We start from the raw sequence: 25,189 nt of genomic DNA, 5'->3' as shown, positions 1-25,189 counted from the left end.
GAGTATCATTCCTCCTCCACTGCTTCTCCCGCCTCGTTTTCTTCCGGCTATGGCTACAGCCCCGGCTCAGAATAATGCCGCCCTCCGATCATTGGGGTCCATCCATCCGATTTGCAATTGTTGCGGCTTGTGAAACCTCTGAGCCTTGGATTATTGGACCTTGTCTTGTGACCCAACCCCACCAAGCTGGTGGTGATGAAATATTAATAGAGAAAAGAGAGAAAGAAATAGGAAACATGCTGTCATCGGCCCTACGATCAGACACCGGCCATCAACAATGCCATACGGACGTTTCTCTCCTTCGGCCCCTGGGAATTATGATGCCAACAATAGGCCAACGGACCCTCGATGAAGCTTGAACAAGGCTTGGGCTGCCTGCTGCCCATACCGTATCTATGCAATAATCAATCGATCTCGACACAACAATGAGGGGCTGGGCTGTACTCCGTGTGCACTGATTTGAATCAGGCTGCCTGCGATATGCCTGACCCTTTCTTGCGTGTTTGTTCCTCGACCCATGTATGTACGGCAGCGGCACAACGCTCCTTGTACAACCTTACCGTAGCGCACCCCATTGTTGTTCCTCACGTCTACACAGTACGATGTGCCTGGCACCACTTTCTTTGCCTAGTTTCCTAGGCGACAAACTCAATTGAGCAAAGCCATCATGTTTTTGACGACCCCTTTCAGAGCAGCTAAGAAGCCTCCGACAGGGTTCAGCGATATCGGTTCCGGCGCGTATCGGACATCACGTGAATACGAGCGTTTCTCGCTCAACGGTCTTGACGCGAAGTGCACCAATCACGGCAGCCCAATTCTTCGAATTTACGATATATTCAAAGATTAATTGCCACTGATGGAATTTCACACCAATAATGACGATTATCAGACATGGCAGGATGAGAAGCGATCCTACCATCGTGTCGCCTTTCAAATCCCAGTAGAATGGTGGTCATAAGGTTATTTTGTAATGCACTTCGTCTAGAGCAACTCCGCCGAGGAATTTCAACTACAGCAACACTCACCCGCGAATCAACCACATATTAGCCAGCAATACTTGGCTCAAGCATCCATTCATTCATTCATGCTGCAGCCAACACAAAGTTGCACTCGATTCGCGACCCACGTATCCGGCAAAACACAAGCACAAGACATGTCGCACTGCACCATGCCCTGCTTCATCTCGTCTCGTCTCGTCCCGGCCCGGTGCCTGCAGTCCCAATCTCGCATCTCCTAAAAATAACCATAATTACCACACTCACTCATATACAACGAAATCACTATATATCACAAAAGACACGCTGAATTCCCCGGGGACGCCGCGTAATCCCTCCAGACCCCATACGAACCCCATCCTCAATGCAATCACCAACCCGTCCCCATTCGCCTTCGTATAACTCAAAAACAAGCCCCCGTCTCAACCACCATACGTACTACACACCAAGTACTAACCACCAAACCCGGAAGCAAAATCCGCAGAATACAATATATTCCCATATTTTCAAATCTCAACCCCAATCTCCCTCCATCGCTCGCCCCCCGCGAGATACCACAAGAAACCCTTGCCCCTCCAAAACCCCAATCTCAAAACCATATGTCTATCAATCTAACCCCCCCATGTCGAAACCTCTCGAATCTCCCCTCACTTACTCATCGAGAACTGCCTCGACCCCGACCCCCAGCACTTGACTAGAAACCCCGGGTCCTGAAATGCCCACGTGCATTCATTCCTTCCCGCTACATGATTTCACCATTACTATCACCATGTTCTAGATACCTAAATACATGAATAGACACATGGGCATATCCCCATCGGATCCGCCTCCCATACGCCGAGACACTGATCTAGATTACGGGCCCCAGTGGTTTTATATCCGCGGATATGCACTTTGGGGTTGCACAGCTAGCAGATGCACAGGAAGCCTGATGCGGAAATAAGTCCATATAAACCAAAAAAAAAGATTTGAAAACTAAAACTAAAACTTAAACGAAACAAACAGCTGCTCATCGACTAGTCGTGCCGAAGGAGTCGACGACGACTTACGACATCCTGACTTTCCTTCGTTGGACGAAGAGCGTGGGAATGGAATTGGATTGATGAATTGGATGGGCTGGCTGGTATGTGATAGTAATCGAAGGGAGATGTAAGCGTGGTTGCGTGTAGTTTTGACACCAATATCATCCTATACTTGATATCGAGATGGTGATAGTTAGTACATATGTATTATGGCGTAGGTTCCTTACTCTTAGACCTTCTCGTTGCGATAATCAATGATGAATGCCATTGAACTGTTGTAGAAATGACGTCCCCACTGGGGACTTTGTGGTTTTGGAGGTTTGTGTGTTTCTTGATTGCAGCGGTTCAGATTCTGAGTATCGATGTTCAGAGGTAGGATGGGATTATACTTGTACACTTTTGTCGATGCCGAGGGCGCGTTGATATGATCGTGATATACATATCGTATCATTGGCGCTAATCTGAAGATCTATGTGTTTACTTATCGTAATTATACATTCAAGTTTCCATGATTATTAGACGGCGTAAGCGTAGAAAGAAACCCATCTCCTTCCTTCCAAACCACTCATCACCATTACAGTCCATTAACATACAACCAACAAACCCACGAACAAAACCTAACCCTGCCCCTCAAACCCACCACCACCACCCATCTCAGCATCCCCAGTCCCACCCTCAACGCCCGCGCCGATATCCCCACACTTCATATCCCACCACGGCTCGTGCCAATTCTTCGCCATGAAGTCGCTCTCAAGCGCCCTGACGAACCCCAACGGCTCAAAGCTATCCCCCGCCCCCATCGGGAAGTCCTGCAGCAGCGGTACGCCCGGGCCGAACGGCCCCACCGTCGACGACTCGGGCGGCGGCATCTGGAACTGCAGGCCGTCGAGCGTGGACATGGGGAGGTTGAAGCCGCGGGAGGAGGTGACTGGCTGTGTGGACTGGCCCATGGGCGTGAAGGAAGAGGATTTCATGTGCGGTTGTTGGTGTTGTTGGGTCGCGGGGGAGGGCATGGTGGAAGCGGAGGAGGAGTGGGTTGGCGGGCTTTGGTAGGCAGGGCTAGGGCCGTTGCGGCGGAGGTCTTGGGTGCTGCGGGAGACGGCGTTGAGCGCGGTGATGGTGTTGGATAAGGGGTATAGGTCTGGGTGTACTTCGCAGCCGGCGCGGACGGCGACTTCGATGTTCTCGAGGAGTTGGAGGTCCGCTTCGCATTGCTCTGGGTCCGTGCAGGCGAGGATGTGCTCGTAGAGCGAGAAGACGGCGCAGAAGGGGTAGAAGCTGATGAAGTGGACGAAGATGACGCCCGCGTCGCCGAACCCGGGGGTTTGCGTGTTGAAGTAGAGGATGAGGTTGATGACTTTGCGGGCGGCGCGGAGGCCGAGTTCGTCGACAAGGGGCGTGTCGTTCTTTTGGCGGGCTCGTCGCTTCGCGCCGATTATCGTGGCGTAGATGTTCATCGTGTGGTCGGCGAAAAGTAGAGCCACTGATTTGGAGTATTTGGGGGCTTTGGATAGTGTTTCGAGATCCCATTCGATGATGATGTTCTCGAGTTTGGAGCAGTATTCATCGGCAACGCGCATTGCATCTTCTGTGCCATTACTTGCCAGTGCTTTGTCTAATTCGTCGGTCATTTCTCTTGTCATGGCCGTGTATCGCACCCAGACGTTATACAGGATCGTTTGTGTTGCACTAGGCTGCATATTCGAGGCTGTGAACAGCGAAGGAGGCTTGACTTCGTTTTTCTTGTATCTTAAAGCCGAAGGTTTGTTGTATAGGATTCTGAAAAGATCGTCTGTCTGTAGGCAATGCCAATATAGGTACCGCGAACTGTGCTGCAAATCCTCTTCATCGACGGACTTGGGAAGACGAGCATCAAGGCGATCCACTCCCTTTGCCTTTATGAACTGGCATGCTTTGCAATGGAACTGCCACGACAATTGGTAATCGAACTGGTTGCAAGCAGTCCATGCCTCAAAGAATCGTGTCAGTGGAGATCCATTAGAAAGAATATGGTGGTGTATGGTGCAGGTAGTACATTGAGACTTACAGTCAAGGCCGCAGTTTGGGCGTCCAAATCTGTCCCAGCCGTTGTATTCAGCCATCCAGGAACTGCCTCCAAGCACATACAATAGGCTGCTTGAGCAAGCTCACTGCCTGGGCCATCGATTCTGCGCAGACCGTAGTAAAGTGCGTTGTAGTATATGACCTTAATGCAAGGGTCAATATTGACATAGGAAGACATTGATGATTCTATGACGTCCGGTATTACGTTCAGTATTGCCAGGTCGATGCCGCTCGTGAAAGCTTGAGGGATTACCATCGCCTGTATGACTTCCATGAAAACTGCCAGATCATCAGCAAATATCTATGTGTGGCAATCCGGTCTCTGCTTACTTTTGATACACTCTCTTGCTTTGTCTGGTGTGAGTTTCAGAGCAAGTCTCTTTGGCCTCACTTCATCTCGAATGCGTAAGTTTGCGAGGTCGTCCAATGCCTTAGTGAGCGCACACATGGCTGTGTCGACAGTCAAGCTCGCTGGAGTATCAGCAGGGCTTTGGTGGCTCTGGATATTGACCTTCTCGAAGTTGCGCTTAGTGTCACTGGCGAGTCGGTGAATCCATGCTTCAGAACCTGTTAACACACGATAGTACATTGACATGACTACAACTCACAAGCCTGGCCGTTTCCTTCCACGGTGAGTAGCACCTCAGGAGATACAGGAGATACTGAAGATCTGGATTGTGTTGAAGGATCAAGGGGAACATCATCTTTCGGCAGTGATGAACTTGATGCCTCCCTTTCTGATCTGCTGAGTTGCCGTTCGAGAAACTCTAGCCTTCGGTTCAAAGCCGTCACATCGTTCTTTTGTCTAAGGTTCAGTAATCATATTAGTACAGACGTAAGCTCTAACTTAAAACGACTAAAAAGGCACTCGACACAAATGAATACGAAGCCAGAGACTGTGACATGTTGTTCTTCTATGTGTGGATGACAGAAGTGGGCAGGCACGTGATATCGTGTTCCGGGCGTAACCAAATGGAGAGCACAACGAGATCAGGAACTGACTGGGTTAAACGAGGCCTCTTCTTGCGCTCAATATAGATACATTCCGCTTGGGCGAGCACACATTGGTGGCATGTACCCTCTGCTCTGTCGCACTTGATCTGATAGGATGATGTTTAGCGATCAACCACGTGGATGATAGGGAACAGCATGCACCTTCTTGTGCTTGCATCTTTGACACTGAGGATTTGTTAGTTGGCGACAGAAGGCAACATGAAGTTATACCAACAGCGAGTTTCATCATGATGGCGTTGCTGGCCTAACGCATGAGGCCCGTCGACAAGTGGGTTCACCAATTACAGGTGGGCATTCGCAGTAACGAAATGCCGAAGTTCCTCGTTTATCAAAGGGGGGTTCGCAAATCTACTTGGGGATGGACATTTGAGAATCTAGATGTAGGGCAAGGTCCGATGGAAGCCAAGGGCTGAGATGACAGTCTAGTTCACTCTCTGACTGTTTGCTCGGATTCCTCGCGTGCGTTGTGTCGAATGTCCATTAGTTGCTGTGAAGAACTCCCGGACATTCGGATTTTCTGAATGTCCGAACACCCGGAAGTCTACGCCCTTACACCATTTGACTATCCAATCATGGCCATCTTTGATCCATCGCAGGCCGCGGGCCGCGCCATTCGGACCCAAGTCCCTTTTTTCATTGGGATTCTGCGATTCATTGTGGTTTGGTATCATCATCTTGAACTATTAAGCTTTTCGTTTCGCGTATATTGCGTCGTTCCAAGACATTTAGTACGAGGCAACATTGTAGATTCCGCCCTTCATAGATCGGCTTTCGGTGCAACTTTGAACTTCCGTGTTTCGGTTTTCATCCAATTCTTCGCTCGCTGTTGCGGTGATATCGTCCGCGGGGCTTCAGGCGCGTTCAGAGATTGATAATTAGACTCTCTTCTAATATAAGATCTTTCTATTCTATGCCCCTATTGTGCAGTTATCTTTTAATCTTTCCATCCTAAGTATCGAACATCTCAGCTTTATCAAGCTCGACTTCCTTCAGCTCATTTCATCTTCCACGACATCAAGACATCAGTGTACGAACAGGATTAATCTTACGTGTGCGATTAGCTACCTCGTCAGTCATGTCGGCTGCGCTCAGCCTTCCTGGTCGTATCGACAAGCGGCCATCAGAACCAGATGTATCAAATGGAGGAACAAACAGAACAACAGCCGAATCCAGCACAACCGACAGCATAGAACTCAACGAGAAAGATGCAGATCAACAGCATGATCGGGAGATCTTAAACCTGGCGCGACGGTTCACCACCAGGTCTGAGTACGATCACCACCAGTCACCCTTTACCGCAGAGAAAGGTAGTCATTTGGATCCAAACAGCGGCCACTTCTCAGCAAAGGCATGGGCAAGGGCATTCTACAATGCCAGATACAGTTCCGATCATCAAATTGCTCGCAAAGCTGGTGTCGCCTTCCGAAATCTCAATGTCTGGGGCATGGGCTCGCCAACCGATTTCCAAACCAGTGCTGGCAACGCAATACTGAAATTTCCAGCACTCTTCGGCAGGGGTCAGTCGAAGATTGATATCTTGCAGAACCTCGACGGCCTCCTGCTACCTGGAGAACAACTTTGTGTACTCGGCCCTCCTGGATCGGGTTGCTCTACCCTTCTCAAAACCATCGCTGGTGAAACCCACGGGTTCAAAGTCAGCCCGGATTCCTATCTGAACTATCATGGTATCACGCCGGAAAATATGAACTCAGCCTTCCGTGGTGAAGCTATCTACACCGCTGAGGTTGATGCTCACTTTCCACAGTTGTCCGTTGGAACTGCGTTGAAATTCGCTGCTCTAGCACGGACGCCTCAAGTTATCCCGGGAGGTGTCAGTCGCCATGAATACGCAGAGCATCTTAGAGATGTGATCATGGCAATGTTTGGCATTAGCCACACAATCAATACACGCGTAGGAAACGACCTTGTCCGTGGTGTATCTGGTGGTGAACGAAAGAGAGTGACGATCGCTGAAGCAGCGCTCAGCCATGCTGCTGTGCAATGCTGGGACAATAGCACGAGAGGTCTTGACTCGGCGAACGCTGTGGAATTTTGCAAAACACTTCGCACACAGTGTGACGTATTTTCTGCGTGTGCAGTCGTCGCCATTTATCAGGCACCTCAAGCAGCATATGATGTAAGTTCTATTGAAGGTTGCAGTGACTCAAATGGCAAAGTGCTAATATGTTTCTTCTCTAGTTATTCGACAAAGTCACAGTGCTGTATGAAGGACGTCAGATCTTTTTCGGAAAAGCAGATGCCGCGCGAGCTTATTTCGAGCGTCTAGGCTTCGAATGCCCAACTTCCCAGACTACGCCTGACTTCCTCACGTCGATGACCTCACCAAGTGAGCGAGTAGTCAAGCCTGGATTCGAGAACCTGGCCCCAAGAACCTCCGATGACTTTGCTCGCCACTGGAACGAGAGCCCCGAAAGGAAGGAACTATTAAGGCAACTCGAAGATTACGATCGTGAGAATCCTCTTAACGGAGAGGGCCAAGACAAGTTTGCCGAGTCAAGACGGCTGGAGAAATCCAAAATTCAGCGCGAAAAGTCGCCTTTCACTCTTTCATACTGGGGTCAGGTCAAGCTATGTATGTGGCGGGAAGTGCAACGTCTACGAAATGATCCTAGGTACATATTCATCCCCTGGAAATTCACCACCTCGAACAGACTGCTAAACCTATACCAGTGTAACACTCACAATGCTTTTCGTGAACTTTGTCGAGGCTTTGATTATTGCTAGTATCTTCTTCAATCTACCGGACAATACATCATCCTTTTTCAAGAGAGGAGCTGTCCTATTCATGATGGTCCTCCTCAACGGTTTCGGTTCTATGATGGAAATTATGTCTTTATACGAGAAGAGAACTATAGTCGAGAAGGTAATTAAACCTAGATAAGATATTTGAGGAGGAACACTGACCATCCATCAGCACAACCGATATGCTTTGTACCATCCCAGCGCCGAAGCACTTGCTTCAATGATCGTTGATTTGCCTTACAAAATCACCAACGCCTTCGTCGTCAACTCAACCTTGTATTTCATGTCAAATCTCCGACGCGAAGCTGGGCCATTCTTCTTCTTCATGCTGATATCCTTCACAATGACACTCTCCATGAGCATGTTCTTCCGATTCTTTGCATCCATTACGAAGACCATCGAGCAGGCACTTGCACCAAGTGGTGGGTTCATCTCCAAATTGCTTTACGTACTGCAGGCTTCTAACGCAATTCAGGAATCATTCTTCTCGGTCTCGTCCTTTACACCGGGTTTGCCATTCCAATTCCATACATGCGTGGCTGGGCGTCATGGATGCGATGGATCAATCCCATTGCATATGGGTTCGAGAGCGTGGTAGTGAACGAATTCGAAGGGCGTGATTTCCCATGCACTGCTTTCGTACCTTCTGGTGGTCCTTACGATAATGTCGCTCCTGATCAGAGAGCATGCGCCGTTCCTGGAGCTGTGCCAGGCCTCAACAGTGTCAATGGCCCTACCTATGTCCGGACAGCCTACCAATACGAATGGTCGCATCGCTGGCGAAACTTCGGAATCATCGTTGCATTCGTCATCGTTCTGTGCGCTCTGCATCTAATCATGACAGAACTCGTCGCCTCGCAGAGATCCAAGGGCGAAGTCTTGGTGTTCCGACGTGGTAAGATGCAGCGAGCGAAGGCGAAGCGTCAGAATGCAGATGAAGAAACAGGAGGCGGCCCAGTCGTTGAGGCAGAGAAGCATGATGGAAGCAGTGGTTCAGGGTTCCAAGTCGAAAAGCAAAGCTCGATATTCCACTGGGAGAACGTCTGTTACGAAGTCAAGATCAAGGGCGAACCGCGCACTATTCTTGATCATGTCGATGGCTGGGTCAAACCTGGCACATTGACTGCCTTGATGGTACGTGCAATGTATTGAATCACTTTGTGAAAGTGAAATGCTAACATATTGGACAGGGTGTCTCTGGTGCCGGCAAAACCACTTTACTCGATGTGCTTGCGAGCAGAACCACAATGGGTGTTATCACTGGTAATATGTTTGTTGATGGGCGAGAACTCGACGATTCTTTTCAACGACAGACAGGATATTGCATGCAACGTAGGTCTAACTCAGAACCCATTTCTGGTTAACTATACTAACTACGATGCTATAGAGGATATACATCTTTCTACCTCGACTGTGCGCGAGGCTTTGGAGTTCAGTGCAATCTTGCGACAACCGCCAGAATACTCCCACCAAGAAAAGCTCGCATACGTTGATCAAGTCATCAGCCTGCTGAACATGGAAGAGTACGCCGACGCTGTCGTTGGTATCCCTGGCTCTGGTCTAAATGTTGAACAGCGTAAACGTATGTTAATCCACCATAACCCACAAAATTGGTTCTAATCTCCTATCCTAGGTCTCACAATCGGCGTGGAACTTGCAGCACGCCCGAAACTGCTCCTGTTTCTCGATGAACCTACCTCTGGACTCGACAGTCAGACCTCATGGTCTATCTGCGACTTGATGGAGAAGCTCACACGTAACGGCCAAGCCATTCTCTGTACGATCCATCAACCGTCTGCAATGCTCTTCCAACGGTTTGACCGGTTATTGCTCCTTGCCAAAGGTGGACGAACCGTCTACTTCGGCGAGATCGGACGTGATTCCCAGATTCTTATGGACTACTTCGTGAGGAACGGAGGACCTGCCTGCCCAGATGGTGCAAACCCCGCCGAACACATGTTGAATGTTATCGGCGCGGCCCCCGGAGCGCACACTGACATCGACTGGCCCACCGTATGGCGAAGCAGCAATGAATATCAATCAGTTCAGACCGAGCTTGGCCGCCTTCGAAATTTGGCGAATCAACCTTCCCCTGTTGCTGATTCGGATGCCTCCAAGTACCAGGAATTTGCCGCGCCGTTCTTGACCCAGCTTACCGCTGTGGGAATGCGTGTCTTCCAGCAATACTGGAGAACGCCTTCTTACATCTATTCCAGACTTCTTTTGTGTGTTGGATCATCGATCTTCATCGGCTTTTCGTTCTTCGACGGCACTAATACGCAGCAAGGACTCCAGAATCAGAGTACGTTTGGTCCACACCTTTTACATCTATGTGTTTTCTAACAACTCACCAGTGTTTGGCGTCTTCATTTTCCTTTTCGTTACCATTCAGATGCTTTACCAAGTCCTACCTATGTTCACAGTCCAGAGAAGCCAGTACGAAGCAAGGGAGAGGCAATCCAAGACCTACGCCTGGCCAACCTTCGTCCTGTCGAACATCTTCGTCGAGATGGTTCTCAACACAGTAAGCTCAAAACACCCATCAAACCCAGCCTCCTTCTTGCAGCTAACCCATCATCCCCAGTTCGTCACCGTCCTCTGCTTCTTCGTCTGGTACTACCCCATCGGCCTATGGCGCAACGCGGAGCCCACCGACGCAGTCGCCATCCGCGGCTTCCTCACCTTCATGATCCTCTGGGCCACCTTCCTCTTCGCTTCCACCCTCGCCCACATGCTGATCGCGGGAGCCCCTGGCGAGGAAATCGCTTCCGCCTTCGCCACCCTCCTCGGCATCATGCTCTACGCCTTCTGCGGTATCCTCGCCGGCCCCAACGACCTCCCTGGCTTCTGGATCTTCATGTACCGCGTGAACCCCTACACCTACCTCGTCTCCAGCCTTCTCTCCACCACCCTCGGCCGCGCCCCCGCTCACTGCGCCGACAACGAGTTCCAGCGCTTCTTCCCGCCGAGCGGTCAGTCGTGCGGAGAGTACTTGCAGCCGTACATGGACGTCGCGGGAGGATACCTCCGGGACGGACAAACCGCGAACGGTACCGAGGAGTGCCATTTCTGCCAGATTGATAACACGGATATGTTCTTGGATCGCATCCATGCGAATTTCGAGAACAGGTGGAGGGACTTTGGGTTGCTGTGGGTGTATGTTGCGTTCAACATCGCGGGGGCTATGTTCCTCTACTGGTTGGTGCGTGTGCCGAAGGGGAAGAAGAGGAGTAAGGCGTAGACTTGGAGGTGGTGTGTGTGGAGGATTGTTCGGGGAGAAAGGAAGGTTGTATCGTTTCCCGGTTGATTCTAATTAGACACGGGTGGATGTCTCTAGATCTTCTTGTTATTTCTTTCTTGTCAGCATTGCATTGGGGGTAGACATTCATTGTCTCATCACTATTAGACATCTTTTCATTGCGTCACTGTATATATACATATTAATCACGGCAGGCACTGTTTTCTTTTGTAAAACGGTAGCTTATCATAAATCTAATTCGATTCAATTCGATTCATCCGAACAAGTCTTGGTCTTCGTCTATGCATGGTATCAAAAGACTACGAATCCCCCCTCGCTGACGATGCAAAGTAAACCATCAAACACCTCTACAACTTCGGGAACCTAACCCTCAAAAACTGGCTCGGCCACGCGACATCAACACCCAACCTCCACGCAACCTTAAGCACCCACTCGGGCTCCCTCATAAACTGCCTGGCGACGAGAATGACATCCGCCTGGGGCGCATCACCGCCCTTCCCCTCCGTCATCTTCAGCGCAGCCCTAGCCTCGTTCTCGATCTCCGAGTTATCGATGCCGTTAAGGGAGCCCGCGGCGCCACCCTCCTCGACGATGTCGCGCGCCTGCTCGGCCTCGGTGATGAGGCCCACGGCACCGATGAGCAGCTCGAGGTTGTCCTTCTTGAGCTCGGAGCGGATGCGCGCCGCGATGCGCGTCTGGTAGTCCTTGGAGTCGAACATGTTGATCTGCTGCTGCGGGTGGTTGCCGCCGCTGCTGACGTCGAGGAGGTCGACGCCGAGGCCTGGGAGGAGCTTCGCGAGGCGGATGGAGTCCTCGACGGTCCAGGAGCCCGTCTTCTTGCCGGTCTCGGTCTCCTCGAGCCACTCGGTCGAGCTGATGCGGAGGTAGAGGGGCATGGTGGCGGGGATCACGGCGCGGACGGCCTGGATGATCTCCACGAGGATGCGGGTGCGGTTCTCGAAGGAGCCGCCGTACTTGTCGGTACGCTGGTTGGTGGCTGGCGACAGGAATTGGTTGATGAGGTAGCCGTGGGCACCGTGGATCTCGATCACGTCGATTCCGGCCTTGACGGAGCGTTGAGCGGCTTTGGCCCAGTCTTGGACGTGCTCTTTGATCTCCTGCTCGCTGAGGGCTCGCGGTGGCCAGTAGCCGCCGGTCTCGTCGCTCACGGACTTGAGGTCCCACGTCCACTCCTCGCCGCCCATGGGGCCGACGACGTCCTGAGGCCAGCCTCCAGCCTCGACGGAAGCTCGCAAGCTGGGCTTCTTACCCGGGGCGTTGGCTGCGAGGAAGGGCGCTGCGGTGCTGGCTTTGCGGCCCGCGTGCGCGAGTTGGATGCCGCTGAGGGCGCCTTGGCTCTTGATGAAGTCGGAGACCCTCTTGAGGGCGGGGATCTGGGAGTCGCTCCAGATTCCAGGGCAGTTGGGCGAAATACGGCCATTGGCTTGCACGCCCGTCGCTTCGACGAAGACGAGGCCGGCTCCCTTCAGTGCGTAGTGGCCGAGCGTTGCGACGTGGTAGTCGGTCAGGGCGCCAATGTCAGGTCCACTGGAGGCGGTGGAGTACTGGCACATTGGCGCCACGAGAACGCGGTTGCGGAGTGTCGTGCCTCGGATCTTCAGAGGCGTGAAGAGAGTCGGGACAGTCTTGCTCTTATCAAAGGGCGTTCCTGGGGAGATCTTGTGTTTAGGGGTGAAGTATGGGAGGCCTTCAACGCCGACGTTCACATCAGGAGGTGCCATGGTGATGATTTGTGTATGTGTTATACAAACTTAAACCAGAGTTCGTATACGAAGCCGATACTTGATCAGGCGTTGCTGAATCGGATAAACGACGATTGCTTTTGGTACTTCTCTCTGAGAAGATTTGGGAGCAAACAAATGAATGGTCTTAAGACAGATCAAGATGCTGCAAACACCAATTGGACGAATTGACGAAAAAGAATGCCTGAGCAAAAAAATACGAAGCTTCCAAGTACTTATACTCTTGCTCAATTGGTAATCAACGAGATATGGTCGTGAAGAAATGTACCCACCATTGATTTGTAATGTACCTCTGTTTTCAAGTATGGCGAGCTTTGCCCGAGGTTCACTTGCAAAAATGGGGCACGCCTTGCCTTGCTTCGTGGCAAATACGAGCTTAACCCGATAAGGAAACCGCCCCCGAACATCATTGGACAATTAACTCTTCAAATCATCTCAAATCATTGATTTCATTCATTGTTTTTCCCGCATTCTTGCCTCCAAGACTGAGGAGAGATCTCATAATGTATTCACATACTATTTCAATGCCGTGGTATCATGCTAATAGTCCTTCCAAATGTTTTCATCGCCCCGTCGCCGTTGGCAAAATTCCCTTCGTGCTTTTTTTGCTCCCGAATTCGGAGTTTGCTGTGAATGATGCTTGGCCATTAGAGCTCGAAACTTCATTGTCCGTCATGGCTGCAGCAGCATGTCACTTCTCAAGACCTGCCCAGGACACCTCTTACGCTCCCTTCAAGCACAAGGTTGCCTTTCACGGCGAGCTCACCAATCCCATTTGGTCCACTTCCCTCGTTCAACCATCGCTGAAGTAGGTCATTGCTCTCTTTTGGCTTGATGGACTGATCGGCTGTGCCTACCGTGATGTGCGCAACTGCGTTCACTGTTTCGAAGTTCACCTCTTCCGTGGCTTTTCCTGTCTCATTGCTAGCCGTCAGAGTCGCAGCACCATTGAGACGAACGACAAAACACATGATCCGCTCGTCCCAAATCACTCGCTCGAGATGCACTCCACACTTGCCAAGTTCAGGCTCCCAGTTTCCGTTCGCCTGTTGCATGACACCACCGTGGAGCGCGTTCAGCTTCTCCCAGTACTGCTGATGCTGTGAAGCTGATGCTCGGTGAATTAGTGTAACGTGAAACTCCGCCTGTATGCGCCTCCCATTCTGGAGATGACGGAAGAACTTCGCCGTCTGAGCATCTTGGTCGCGGAACATGGCCTCAAGGATGGAATTGATCCGCGGGGCTTGTACGCGAATGCCAAAATACTCCATCTTTGGCTGCTTCTTGGGCTTCGGCTCGTTCTGGCGTTTGTTGGTGTTCTGATTTTGGTTTTGATTCTGATTCTGGCCTCGATTGTTGCCACCACGCGACAGATCCATCTTGAAATCAGGCTGGTATTCCATGGCCCATTGAACAGCGGCATCAAGGTCGCTGGGAGTAGGCATCTCGCGATCTCTGAATAGGCCGGGATATGTCGAGTGAAGCTTCTCAATGACAACCTCCAGGTTCTCGCGTGATTCGATAGTAGGATCAATGTCGATGACTAGATCGAAATGGTCGTCAGGTGCGTCGGACGTGTCGACAGGCTGGAAACGATGCATGAAACCCTCCATGATCTCAATGATCTCACCCTGATCCTTTGAGCCAGCTTGGATGGTCTGATGATTGTCACCACGCGACAATACACGGGCCCGTGTTGCCGCGCGAATTGGCTCAAAGTTGGCTCGATCATGGACGTAATGAATTGCCACAAACCGCACATTTGGCATGGTCTTAGAGATATCGTTGATGAGCTGGTCTCGCTCGCGCTTTTGGTGGTTATTCCTGTCCGCAAAAACGACGGGGTTGGTGACCAGCAATGAGGATATTGTGTCAGCGAAGACTTGGCCGCGGCCCTTCTTAGTCTTGACGTTGTCGTTTTGGAAATGGCCCCACCCGAACAGCTTCACCAAGGCGAGGGCAATGGTCGTCTTGCCGCATCCGATAGTAGCGATGGGAACCAGCACCACGTTTCGAACGACATCCTTGCTATCCACATCGCCGCCCTCCATCTCTTGACGAATGATATCTGCACCTGTTGTCCCGCGGGAGGCGAGGAACTCCTCTCTCAACCTGATGATTCCATGATTCTGGTTGTACTTTTTTGCAAGCCCTTGGTTCTTTACGAACTTTTGACGTGCAAAATCAAGATACTCCTTGGTGATGTTCACGTGCTTCTTGTAGCGTGGGGGCTTCCCTCCGATGATCGCCTTGGTACATTCTCTCCACTGCCGGTACATGAGATATGGCTCTTCGAACTTGTACTTGAAGAACCAATCGACCCATGGCGAATGTTCATTCTCCCTTGCCTGACACCGAATCACGAAGCCCTCTGTGTCGCGTCCGTTGTAGTTTCCGGTCTCTGCCACGGTGTCCAAGAACTTCTTGACTTTTGTGATGTCGTCCTCCATGACGTAAATCACCTTCTTCATTCCCCACTCATCGGCAAACTTGTCCACAAGGTGTCCCGGGTATGTTGCGAATTCAGGAAGGTTGAGGTTGATGCCGTGGATGTAAAGACCAGCTTCTTCCTTGGAATATGCAAGGACATGCTCCTCGAAGTCGTCATCGCAGAGCTCTGCCACAAGCGTAGCATTCATGTCCCGCAGCCGCCTCGCGAGATCCGACTTCGTCCTGCCGACAGTAGCGAGATGACGTTCCACCCACCGCTCTCCCGCCATAGCATGGCTCAGCTCGACGTCCGCTCGTGCACCTGTCGAGTGTTTACTGCAAACCAACAGTGTCCCATCGTCAAGACCAGCAACGAATATGATACACCCATTCTCTTTCACGCTCAGCTCATACGGGCCCCTCGTATTCTGCTCCACATTCCTCCACTCCGTCTTCCGCACCTCCCCATGGTTGAAAAACTTGTCGTAGCCCCTCACTGCAATCTCGTCGTTCCCCGCAAGCGTCTTGTACGTGAAGAGACCCCGCGCATACGTCGGCAGGTTCGCCTTCTTGTAGTCCCAATCGCTCATCTTCCACGAGTCGACGGTCCGGCCATTGGGCAGCTCGAACGTGTGCTTCCGGACCGAGAAACCCCCCGAGTTCTTCGACTTGTTGCCCTTGTGTCCCTCGAGCGAGTGGATAAGCTGTGTGATCTCGCGTGGGTTCTGGATGGCGAGAGACATGTTAGCATTGGGGTTTTGCAGCAGTGCGGGGGAAGAGGAGGGTTTTCTTGCCTGGGCCGTGTACGGCGCCGTCTCGCGATGCGCCATCCTGGCTGTGGTGTGTATGTCTAAACGGGATCTGGTTGCGAATCTATGTTGACGGGCTACCTGGGTCGTCGCGCGTGAGCTGAGAGCTTTGCATGGGAAGTGAACATGAAGACTGGAAAAGATGGGGTTTATATAAAGGGCCATGAAAGCAAGCAGGACAAACAAAACAGAAAGGCGCAAGAAGGATGATGAATGAGTCAGATTCACCAGGAAAGGGCGCAGTGAGTGAATCCTTACAGTTTTTGGGTTAATTGCACTTTGCAGATAGGATTATGGGGTGAATGTATGTCCGAGTCATAGCTTTGGTAGGTATCTGCCTTGGGGGCTGTTTCCAAATTCCAACATCTGTGGCGCAGGGCGGGGCTGGATTGGTGGCTGTTTATCGATAAAGGTCGGTGGCTCAGGTATAAGTGGGGCACAACATCGACCGCAAGTGACGAACTTCGACTCATCCAAAAGAAGCTCATACTTAGAATGTGACTATTTGATCTACACCTTTTCCGAAGACTCCAGTAATACTTTATGATTCATAGCCTTTTCAAGTTCAACGTATCAGCAACTAAATAATATAAGGCGCATAGCTTCTTAGCCAGGCACATATGGTCTCTACAGGGTCATAGAAGATCAGAAGTCAGGGGTAATCGAATTGATAAAGACTAACAATAACAGACCTCATGTTCAGGCATGAATCTAAGACCTAGGTTTCAATTTTTCAACTTCTCTTGAAAAGCACAAACATCACGGACACATAGTATCATCCAAGCTCCTCGCATCCGGACGCCTTTTCAACTTATTCTTAACAGAGCTCAATTGATCCACATATACAACCATAGGTAGCTTGCAAACGTCCCAAAATCTCCACGCTGAATCGTCAAATTGAAAGCGAAGACAATCCTCCTAGCTCTACTTCCCATTAGCCAACCCAATCTTCTTGACCCCCTCCGCCAAAATCCTATCCACCTCATCCTTATGCTTGCTGAAATTATCCACCAGATTATCCCTATTTCTTCATTAGCACATCTCAAACTCAAATCCACACCCAACCCCAACCCCAAACCCCAGCCCCCAGAGGCAGAAGAAGGGAAAAACAGTGACAGAAAAGTACTCACCACATCTTCGGCTCGTGCTCATGCTTCTTCCCGCTCGTCCACGCCCAGTCCGTAATCGTAAACGGCCGCGAACTCTCCATCATGAACGCGACCGCATCCTTGGAAATCCGCATCTCCGGCGGTGGCGCTTCGCTCGCGGCCTTGAACTCCTCGTACGCGACGCCATGCGGCACGAATCCGCACTCAAATGACACGCCGCCGGGCTGGAAGGAGTCGGAACGCCCGCCGTACTCGCCGTAGATGAGGCCCATAAGTTCCGAGGCTGCGTTGCGGTGGTAGTAGGGTGGGCGGTAGGTCTGCAAGGAGGGGTGTTAGTGGAAGAAGGGGGAAAGGGGGGGGAAGAGGACGTACGTGCGACGCGACGTCCCATCGCGGAGAGAAGATGAGGAAGTCCGCGAGCGGGGCGCTTGGGTCTCTTGAGGGGGCGGTGAGGACGCAGAAGATGGACGGGTCGATGTGGTCGACGGAGATGGAGCCAACGTTGACGAACTTCGTGAGGTCGTACTTGTACGGCACGTAGTTGCCGTGCCAGGCCACGACGTCGAAGGGCGAGTGGTTCTGCGTGCTCTTGAAGAACTTGCCGCCGAGCTTGTAGATGATCTGCCACGGCTCCTGCTTGATCTCATACTTTGCTACGGGATGGAGGAAGTCTCGCGCGTTGGCGAGGCCGTTGGCTCCTAGCGGTCCCAGCTCGGGTAGTTGGAAGTTCGAGCCCCATATCTCTGTTTCACGGTTTCTCAGCAAAAGATACAATGGAAGTGGAATCATGTGATGGGACTGTGCCTCTGTCTCGTACCTAGAATGTAGCCCCTCGAAGGCCCGTCTGGAAGTCCAACCTTGAACCTCTGGCCTCGCTGAATAACGCAGATTTCGCCCGGCTGCACGAAGAGCATCCCAAATTCCGTCTGGATGTCGAGGGCGCCCTGTTGGGGCACGATCAGGTAATCACCATCCGAGTTCACCGTTGCGGTCTTGTCCATGCTCGCGTTAGCAAGGAACGTATGGACGGCCAGTCCCTCTCGCAAGGTTGGGTCACCAGACCCCGCGATGGTCTTGAGCCCAGACACGAAGTCGACTTTGCCATCGGTCGGAATGTCGAAGGGGAGCCAGGCTAGTTGAGTGGGTGAGACGTGGACGCGTGGGTTCAGTGGCAGGAAATTGGACTCTGTGTCTTTGTTGTCTGGAAGATCGGTCTGGCAGTGGTGGTCAGCGCATGACGTTGTACTATACCATAGTCAAGCAGAACAGAGAGATATGCGCCTCAAAATATCTTTCCAACTCTTTCCACGTCCACCTCTCTCCACCACTTCGTCAAACTCCCATTCCTCACCGCAAACGCCACTCACAGTCGGCCTTAAGCATGCCATAATCCCTCCCACCCCCCTCCACCCTTTACCCGGCCGCAATCTCACCCCCTCCCTCCATCAACCCTACCAGCTCTCACACGCACGCCTTAACCCGAAATCTGACTGTAATCCCCCAAATCAAAGAACAGACAAAAAAGGAAAAACAATCCTTACAAATCCCTGGTGCGCGACAGCGGGCCTCGCCCGATATAGCCACGCCTTCTTGTTCAGATGGCGAGGCGCGACGAATGCGGATGCGGTCATCTGCTCTGCGTAGAGCCCAAATCTCACGGACCGAGGGCTATTTTGGCCCTGTGGTATCGTGCCTGTGATATATATCCATATCAGCACGTGTCTGTAGAGGGTAGAGCTCCTGGAGGTTGGAGCGAGAAAAGAGGGGGCTGCGCACCTGGTACTGCTTCTGAAGCAAAGCTATACGCGGGTTTTGTTAGCAAAAGATTTGTTTTTTTTAATAGGACATAGCATGGCCGCACTGATTGGGACTCTAACGTACGAGTTGTCAAAGCCGGATTGGTACTGGAAACACAAACGTCAGCATATCTCGAATGAACATCACTCTTTCTCTCTCTCGTGAGAATATATTGTAGTGTCGTATTGCCTGATCATTGATTAAGATAAGGATGCATGGGCTCACCTCATAAGGATCATTCTTCCTCGTCGCGAACGAAGGCACCGCGCCATCCTTCTGAGTCTCGGCCCAGTGAAAGATCCTCTGGTACTCCTTGGGATCGTCAAGCGTGGCAGGCATCCTGGCTGCTTAAACTCTGGTTAAAAGATATAAATACGTCGCCGTGTGGAGCGCGTGTGTGTCGTGCAAAAAGTCCGGGGATAGGGTTGGTTGGTTGGTTACACACGATCAATCAAATACATACGAACGAGATTGATTTTAGGCGCGATCAAAAAAAGTAGAGAGTTAGTGTCTAAAGGCTAGGTAGTTAAGGAAATGATTCGAATTGCGGAACATTAGATAAATGCTATGGATAGGTAAAATAGAGCTCAATTGACCCCACATTGCTTGCCATATAATCCAGGCTGGTATGCTCGCGGTGGGGCATCTTACGACCACAGAGAAGGGGAAATGGAAGGAAGCGCTTCACGATGCTGTAATTGTGTTAGTTGGTGGGATTCAACCAATCGCTGATACAACCGATGAGGAATCAAGCAGTAAGACGCGAGAAGGACTGCGAATTCGCGGACCAAAGAAGTCGTGACATTGGGGCGAAGTGAGGTAGAAGTACAACTGCCGATTGAGCTCAAGAGGGGATCTGGGGTTAGTGGTACACTATCAGGCCTAGTGACGAACCGCAACCTCATCCCGCAGCCGGCGCAGACGTCGGGCCGCGCAACACGTGGGGAAGAAGAGCGTCCAGTTGTTTGTATTTCTAAGTTCTCGGTCAGCTATTAGATATCCTTAAGGCCAGCTTGATATTACAATGTTATGCATATCTGTAGGCATCGAAGCACGGTGGAAGTTACCGTCGGAGTGATGCACCGACGACATACTTCCTTATCGATAACGACCGCATACAATACTCTAGTTACCAGGACGCCTCAAGACATAATCAAAGGCATCCCCTCTCTTGAACACAAGATAAACCTCTGATGCCAGCCATCGGCGGCCGCCGATCGAACCCTCATCCCTACTCAATCACTCACCTCGGAATCCCCGTCACTTTTCAGACGAAAACCTGTTGGCTCAATAGCAAGCAAGCCACAATAACCTTCTTTCAGCCCTGCTAGACAATCTCACGCACCGTACGACAAAGCCAGACCAAATCTCGCCTGGAAGCATTGCACACCTAAGCCAATACCTTCCCCCTCCCCCTCCCCCTCGCTCCCGCATTATTCGCATCTCGCATGGTCCGTCGAATCTTGGTTTTTGGTCGTTGGTTATGCAGGTGAGATGGAGAGTGGGTTGCACCCGCTTCGTTCGCTGCACCCTCTTTGGGCGAGCGGGACTATCTTAGTCGGCCTTCCAGTGCTCAAAGCGGCAGGCTGCCTGTGCGGAGTTGATCATCTGAATCGCCTCGTTAGCTATTTCAGGATGGCTGGGCAATAGCCCTGATATCAATGCTATCGAACCAGCATGGCCGGATGGCAAATGCAACACCACAAAGCGTGGTCCTCTGCAGACGAAAAAGGAGGCACATAAGCCATGGCGACAGTGGTGGAAAGACTTGCCACAGGATAGGATTCAAGGATGGGGATCGAACGTATTGTTCAGATGATTCCTATCATTATTGCTGCTGAAAAAGACAACAACTATGAGGAGGCACGCCTTGTCAAAAAGAGCCAATGGACAGCACCACGGGCGCCACCACCACTTAATGTCGATGAATTATGGGAGATAGTAATGGCGAGGATGGGTACATTAACTCTAAATCAGGTACATCTGACGGGACTATATACGATCAGGAATGCGTAGTTGTACTAGTTACATCCATACCTAAAGAAACACGGATTTTTGGTGGAATTTGTGTAAGATCTCGGCATCATCCCCATTTAGCTATGCACGTCAAAGCGACCTCTGTACTCTTCCAAATTCACGATGACCCTTTTTCCAAAGAGGCAACGGTCGCGACCGCCCCAGTCACCGAGCGCATAGTTGCAGATGCTCATTTGGAACTAGTCTTCAGAAAGCTTCATGCGAGTTGGAAGATCCTCCGAAACAAACGTTCATTCTAAGTTCCTCCGGATCGACACTACTTAGAGACCTGCAGGTCATGAAACTCGGAGCCGCAACTCGGATTTTTTTGACATATCAGTAGAGAGTGGATTGGGGTTATTCCAAAATTAATCGCAACGAGTGATTTGCTATAGAATTCATGAATATTTCAAGTATGTTTTGCGGGGGTTGAAGGAGTTTTCAACTGTCTGGAATGTAAGGGCGTCCTCAAGACAGGACAGCATGCACGTGATTTGAGACGGGGTGAGGGATTTCGGAAGCTCGCATGGCAGCGGTGGTCTACATCTTGAGATTATTGTACTCGTACAATACTTCGTACGATGCAGAATGGAATTGAAAAGGCTAGTGATGTTTTCCCCCTCTTCCCCGGGCCGTTGAGATGGTTTGATCCGCATTACCCCGGATTCCATCGCGGAGGAACTCTAGCGCAATTGCTGCCGGACTATCTGAACAACCTCAGGTAGACCATCAAGGAACTAGTTTAGATAATTCAGTATATATACATATATATCTTGGGAGTAACATGAGCATATACACTGATGCCGTTCTATCTATCTCGATCCGTACCTCCAAAACCATAACATTACCATGCTTTCACCGATATTATCAACTCTAGATGCTCGAGTACTCGGACTACTCTCAGCATCCCTTCTCGTCCTACTATACGCATACAGCGAACACCGCAGCGGACTCAGGAAAATCCCAGGACCATGGCTAGCACGCATCTCGATACTCTTCCGATTCCGTCTCGTTTGGAAGGGCGACGCACCTCTCCAGTACCGCCGTGTACACCAGCAATACGGTCCCATCGTGCGTGTCGGTCCCAAACACGTCTCTATCGCAGATCCCGCCATGATTCCCCTAATCTACGGCCTTGGAAAGAACTTCACGAAGGTGAGTAGCATCATCGCAGTGTATGTCTTCGGATTCGGTGAGTAAGTATTGACCACGACAACAAAGACTCCGTTTTACACGACAATGTCCTTGAACTACCAGGGCCGCCGCATGGACAGCATGTTCACAGAGCGCGACTCGCAAGCGCACAAAGCGCTCAAAAGCCCCGTCGCGCAGCTGTTCTCGATGACCAACATGCGGAACTTCGAGGTGTACGCCGACGAGTGCACGGGGATTTTCATGGACGCCATGAGAGATCTCGAGGGGCAAGCGGTCGACTTCGCAGAGTGGCTGCAGTGGTATGCGTTTGATGTCATCGGGAGCATTACGTTCCAGCGCCGGTTTGGTTTCATGGAGAAGAGGGAGGATGTTGATGGTATGATTGGGAAGATCAACGATGGCTTGGAGTACGTTAAGTTGCTTGGGCAAGTTGAGAGCTTGGTTAGGGGGTTTGAGTTTGCTTCGAGGTGGAAGTGGCTGAGACGTCGTCTTGTGCCGGATACGATGGAGAGATTTCTCCAGGTGAGATCATTCCTCATTGTCTACCCAAAACTGCACGTAATAACGCAAGGTCATAGATCACAGAGCATGAAGTGCGGAAGTACGACGACAGTGAGCGACGGACGGCCAGAACAGACTTTTTGTCGCAATTGCGCGCAAAGAAGGAGCAATCGGGCAAAATCTCACCTCGTGACATGGTCAATCATCTATCGAACAACCTGTGAGTTGTATCTCTTGTTCTTGTCCGATTTCGACTAAGGAGAGCAAGTCTGGCGGGCAGCGACACAACTGCCATAGCCCTACGTGCCATAATCTATTTCATCATCAGGGACGCGCGAATCCACAGCAAAGTCGTCGAAGAGATTCAGGAAGCCGATCGATTGGGGAAACTCTCGAAAGCCATCACCTTCGAAGAATGTCTCAATCTAACGTATCTGTAAGTTAACAATTTCTTTCGCCAGGAAATTGTTTGTAAAGGCTAATCCCAGCTGCTTAGACAAGCTGTGATAAAGGAGGCAATGCGCGTGCATCCATCCGTTGGATTCCCGCTCGAGAGATACGTACCCACTGGGGGTGCAGAACTCTGCGGCTACCATTTGCCCGCTGGCACCAACGTCAGCATCTCCGCGCCAGTAGTCCACATGGATCGCAACATATACGGGTCCGACGCAGATGATTTCAGGCCTGAAAGGTGGCTTGAAGCTTCGCCCGAGCAGCTCAAGCTCATGGATCGCAGTTTTCTAGCAGTAAGTTTTTCGTTTGTTTCCTAATAGCATGTTGTTTTACTGAGATGCCTGGATAGTTTGGACACGGATCACGCACGTGCATCGGGAAGAATATATCGATCATGGAGATGGGGAAATTCGTTCCACAGATCTTTCGTCACTTTGAGATCGAGTTGGCTGAAGAAGATTCGGAGTGGCATGTTCACGCCGCTTGGTTTTGGAAGCAATCTGATCTGCGAGTGAGACTTCGAGCTAGATCTAATATGTAGAATTGAAGCTTGAAAAGGGACTCCCGACAATGCAAACAACGTTTAGAACTCGTGAGTTACATGCCATAACGCAGTACAGATGTCACATTTGGGTGCGCAGGAGAAATTGATTGTGGCTTGTCAAGTTCTTGTTGATATGCTGAAATTCCTTCATCTGGTTCGTAATTCTGCCCCAAGATACTAAAGCTCCAGTACGCAGTATTCATGTACGAAATCTTACACATAGTACCCTCTCCTATGGAGCTGGCTAGGATATCAGACACTGGGAAGGCGGCCAAGCTAGTACCGCTACGCAAACCTGGAGTTTATCGTCAATACCAAATGCCACATGGGGTTGGTGGCATAATTTGTGTTGCAACGACAACCACAGCTAGAGACTGGTGGCGGAAGGCTCTACAAGGCATTCTCCTCAGAATCAAAATCACGAAAAGCACAAGTATTAAGCCTAAGCTTACAATCTGTCAAAATAAAAATAGAAAAGTTAATTAATTAAGAAGGGATAGCTAGCCTTCTTTGATATTAAGGCCTTAGTTAACCTATGATTCCAACACTATTGTTGCACACAGATGAGCCGTATTAAGTATTGGCACAGCTCCTTTCGGTCGTTCGCGATGCACCTTTCAACGCCTCCGTAAAGCGTCAGCTCGTTAAAGACGACGTTGGCGGACGACGACGACGACTTACGACGCGCGCCGCGAGCTCCGGAACGTCAGTCCGCATACGACCAGTATTGGGGGGGCCCTGCCCTGTTCTCCCCCGCCGCAAGCCTGCATATCAAAAGGCGAAAATCATCCGTTTTCTGATAGTTCTATGACGAAGCGGAGAGCAGATCGCTAGGTCCCCTACGCTTCCTAATTGCGTACGCTTTCCCTTCCCACGTTGTGGCGTTCGCAGAGCGAACCCGCAAGTGTAGTGTAGCACTCTGCAGACCGAATGCGGGGAAATGCAATTTGTGTACGGAGAGTAGTCCACACCATCAACCGACCCTGGCTCGCGCTCTACACCACCTCAGACGATTATCAATGAGTAAAGCGGGATCATGAGGTCTCTGCAACCACCCCCTACACCACTACCCTCCATTATTGTTGCTGCTGCTGCTGCTTGATAACATCATGAATAGTTGATGCTCCACATGAGGGTTGGGTCGGATCTTTGCCCCGGCCGCTATTGATAAGAGCTATGTTGCATTTTCGTAGATCCCGTAACCATCGAGCAGGTCTGGAAGCGACCGCAGGATGCCGGATATCTACGACACTATAACTACTAGTTCACGATAGCACTTCGAACCTCTCTCTCTCTCTCTCACCGTATATTTGCAGGGCGGGTGCAGCGGTTGCCGTGCACAAGACCGGACGATGAGCCCGGTGGTTGCTGGACCGGTGCGCGTTCTTGCCTGATCGGTGTATGATTGAATCCATAGAGGGAATTCACACCATTAGTACAGTTCGCTAGACGTTCCAGGTTCAACGCTCTAAGGGTTCGAACTAGCACGATAGAT

At 50.9% G+C, this 25,189-nt stretch overlaps 6 protein-coding genes across 6 annotated transcripts; 2 read left to right on the top strand and 4 right to left on the bottom strand.

Annotated features, from left to right (window-relative positions):
• Positions 1-2,418: 2,418 nt before the first annotated feature.
• BU24DRAFT_447492 (uncharacterized protein) lies at positions 2,419-5,552 on the bottom strand. The gene is made up of 7 exons (XM_033530825.1): positions 5,310-5,552; positions 5,237-5,260; positions 5,084-5,181; positions 4,690-4,886; positions 4,412-4,639; positions 4,065-4,360; positions 2,419-3,987 (listed from the first exon to the last, which is right to left on the bottom strand). Exons 1-7 carry the CDS (start codon positions 5,322-5,324, stop codon positions 2,635-2,637), a joined length of 2,211 nt encoding a protein of 736 aa, XP_033387213.1. The 5' UTR covers positions 5,325-5,552; the 3' UTR covers positions 2,419-2,634.
• Positions 5,553-5,706: 154 nt separating this feature from the next.
• BU24DRAFT_488934 (ABC multidrug transporter) lies at positions 5,707-11,282 on the top strand. Its single transcript, XM_033533584.1, has 10 exons — positions 5,707-7,232; positions 7,295-7,728; positions 7,787-7,979; positions 8,031-8,280; positions 8,334-8,992; positions 9,049-9,190; positions 9,246-9,440; positions 9,492-10,160; positions 10,213-10,382; positions 10,443-11,282. Exons 1-10 carry the CDS (start codon positions 6,171-6,173, stop codon positions 11,097-11,099), a joined length of 4,431 nt encoding a protein of 1,476 aa, XP_033387212.1. The 5' UTR covers positions 5,707-6,170; the 3' UTR covers positions 11,100-11,282.
• Positions 11,283-11,461: 179 nt separating this feature from the next.
• Positions 11,462-13,158, bottom strand: BU24DRAFT_418435 (NADH-dependent flavin oxidoreductase-like protein; the record flags this gene model as incomplete). Its single annotated transcript, XM_033526981.1, has 1 exon — positions 11,462-13,158. Exon 1 carries the CDS (start codon positions 12,857-12,859, stop codon positions 11,465-11,467), a length of 1,395 nt encoding a protein of 464 aa, XP_033387211.1. The 5' UTR covers positions 12,860-13,158.
• A 178-nt stretch (positions 13,159-13,336) lies between these two features.
• BU24DRAFT_418434 (tRNA ligase) lies at positions 13,337-16,434 on the bottom strand. The gene is made up of 3 exons (XM_033526980.1): positions 16,378-16,434; positions 16,105-16,200; positions 13,337-16,035 (listed from the first exon to the last, which is right to left on the bottom strand). Exons 2-3 carry the CDS (start codon positions 16,138-16,140, stop codon positions 13,579-13,581), a joined length of 2,493 nt encoding a protein of 830 aa, XP_033387210.1. The 5' UTR covers positions 16,141-16,200; positions 16,378-16,434; the 3' UTR covers positions 13,337-13,578.
• A 184-nt stretch (positions 16,435-16,618) lies between these two features.
• On the bottom strand, positions 16,619-19,364 carry BU24DRAFT_385596 (homogentisate 1,2-dioxygenase-like protein; the record flags this gene model as incomplete). Its single annotated transcript, XM_033524885.1, has 8 exons — positions 16,619-17,140; positions 17,250-17,545; positions 17,601-17,971; positions 18,046-18,442; positions 18,770-18,921; positions 19,005-19,027; positions 19,110-19,132; positions 19,251-19,364. 8 exons carry the CDS (start codon positions 19,362-19,364, stop codon positions 17,044-17,046), a joined length of 1,473 nt encoding a protein of 490 aa, XP_033387209.1. The 3' UTR covers positions 16,619-17,043.
• Positions 19,365-21,890: 2,526 nt separating this feature from the next.
• BU24DRAFT_475887 (cytochrome P450) lies at positions 21,891-23,691 on the top strand (the record flags this gene model as incomplete). The annotated part of the gene is made up of 6 exons (XM_033532915.1): positions 21,891-22,196; positions 22,263-22,718; positions 22,775-22,917; positions 22,966-23,133; positions 23,194-23,443; positions 23,500-23,691. 6 exons carry the CDS (start codon positions 21,891-21,893, stop codon positions 23,689-23,691), a joined length of 1,515 nt encoding a protein of 504 aa, XP_033387208.1.
• Between the last annotated feature and the right edge of the window lie 1,498 nt (positions 23,692-25,189).

This window comes from Aaosphaeria arxii (genome assembly GCF_010015735.1).
Source record: "Aaosphaeria arxii CBS 175.79 unplaced genomic scaffold BU24scaffold_2, whole genome shotgun sequence".
Lineage (NCBI taxonomy): Eukaryota > Fungi > Ascomycota > Dothideomycetes > Pleosporales > Aaosphaeria > Aaosphaeria arxii.
Note: the sequence above shows the minus strand (reverse complement) of the source record. Positions and strands in the feature narration are given on the sequence as shown.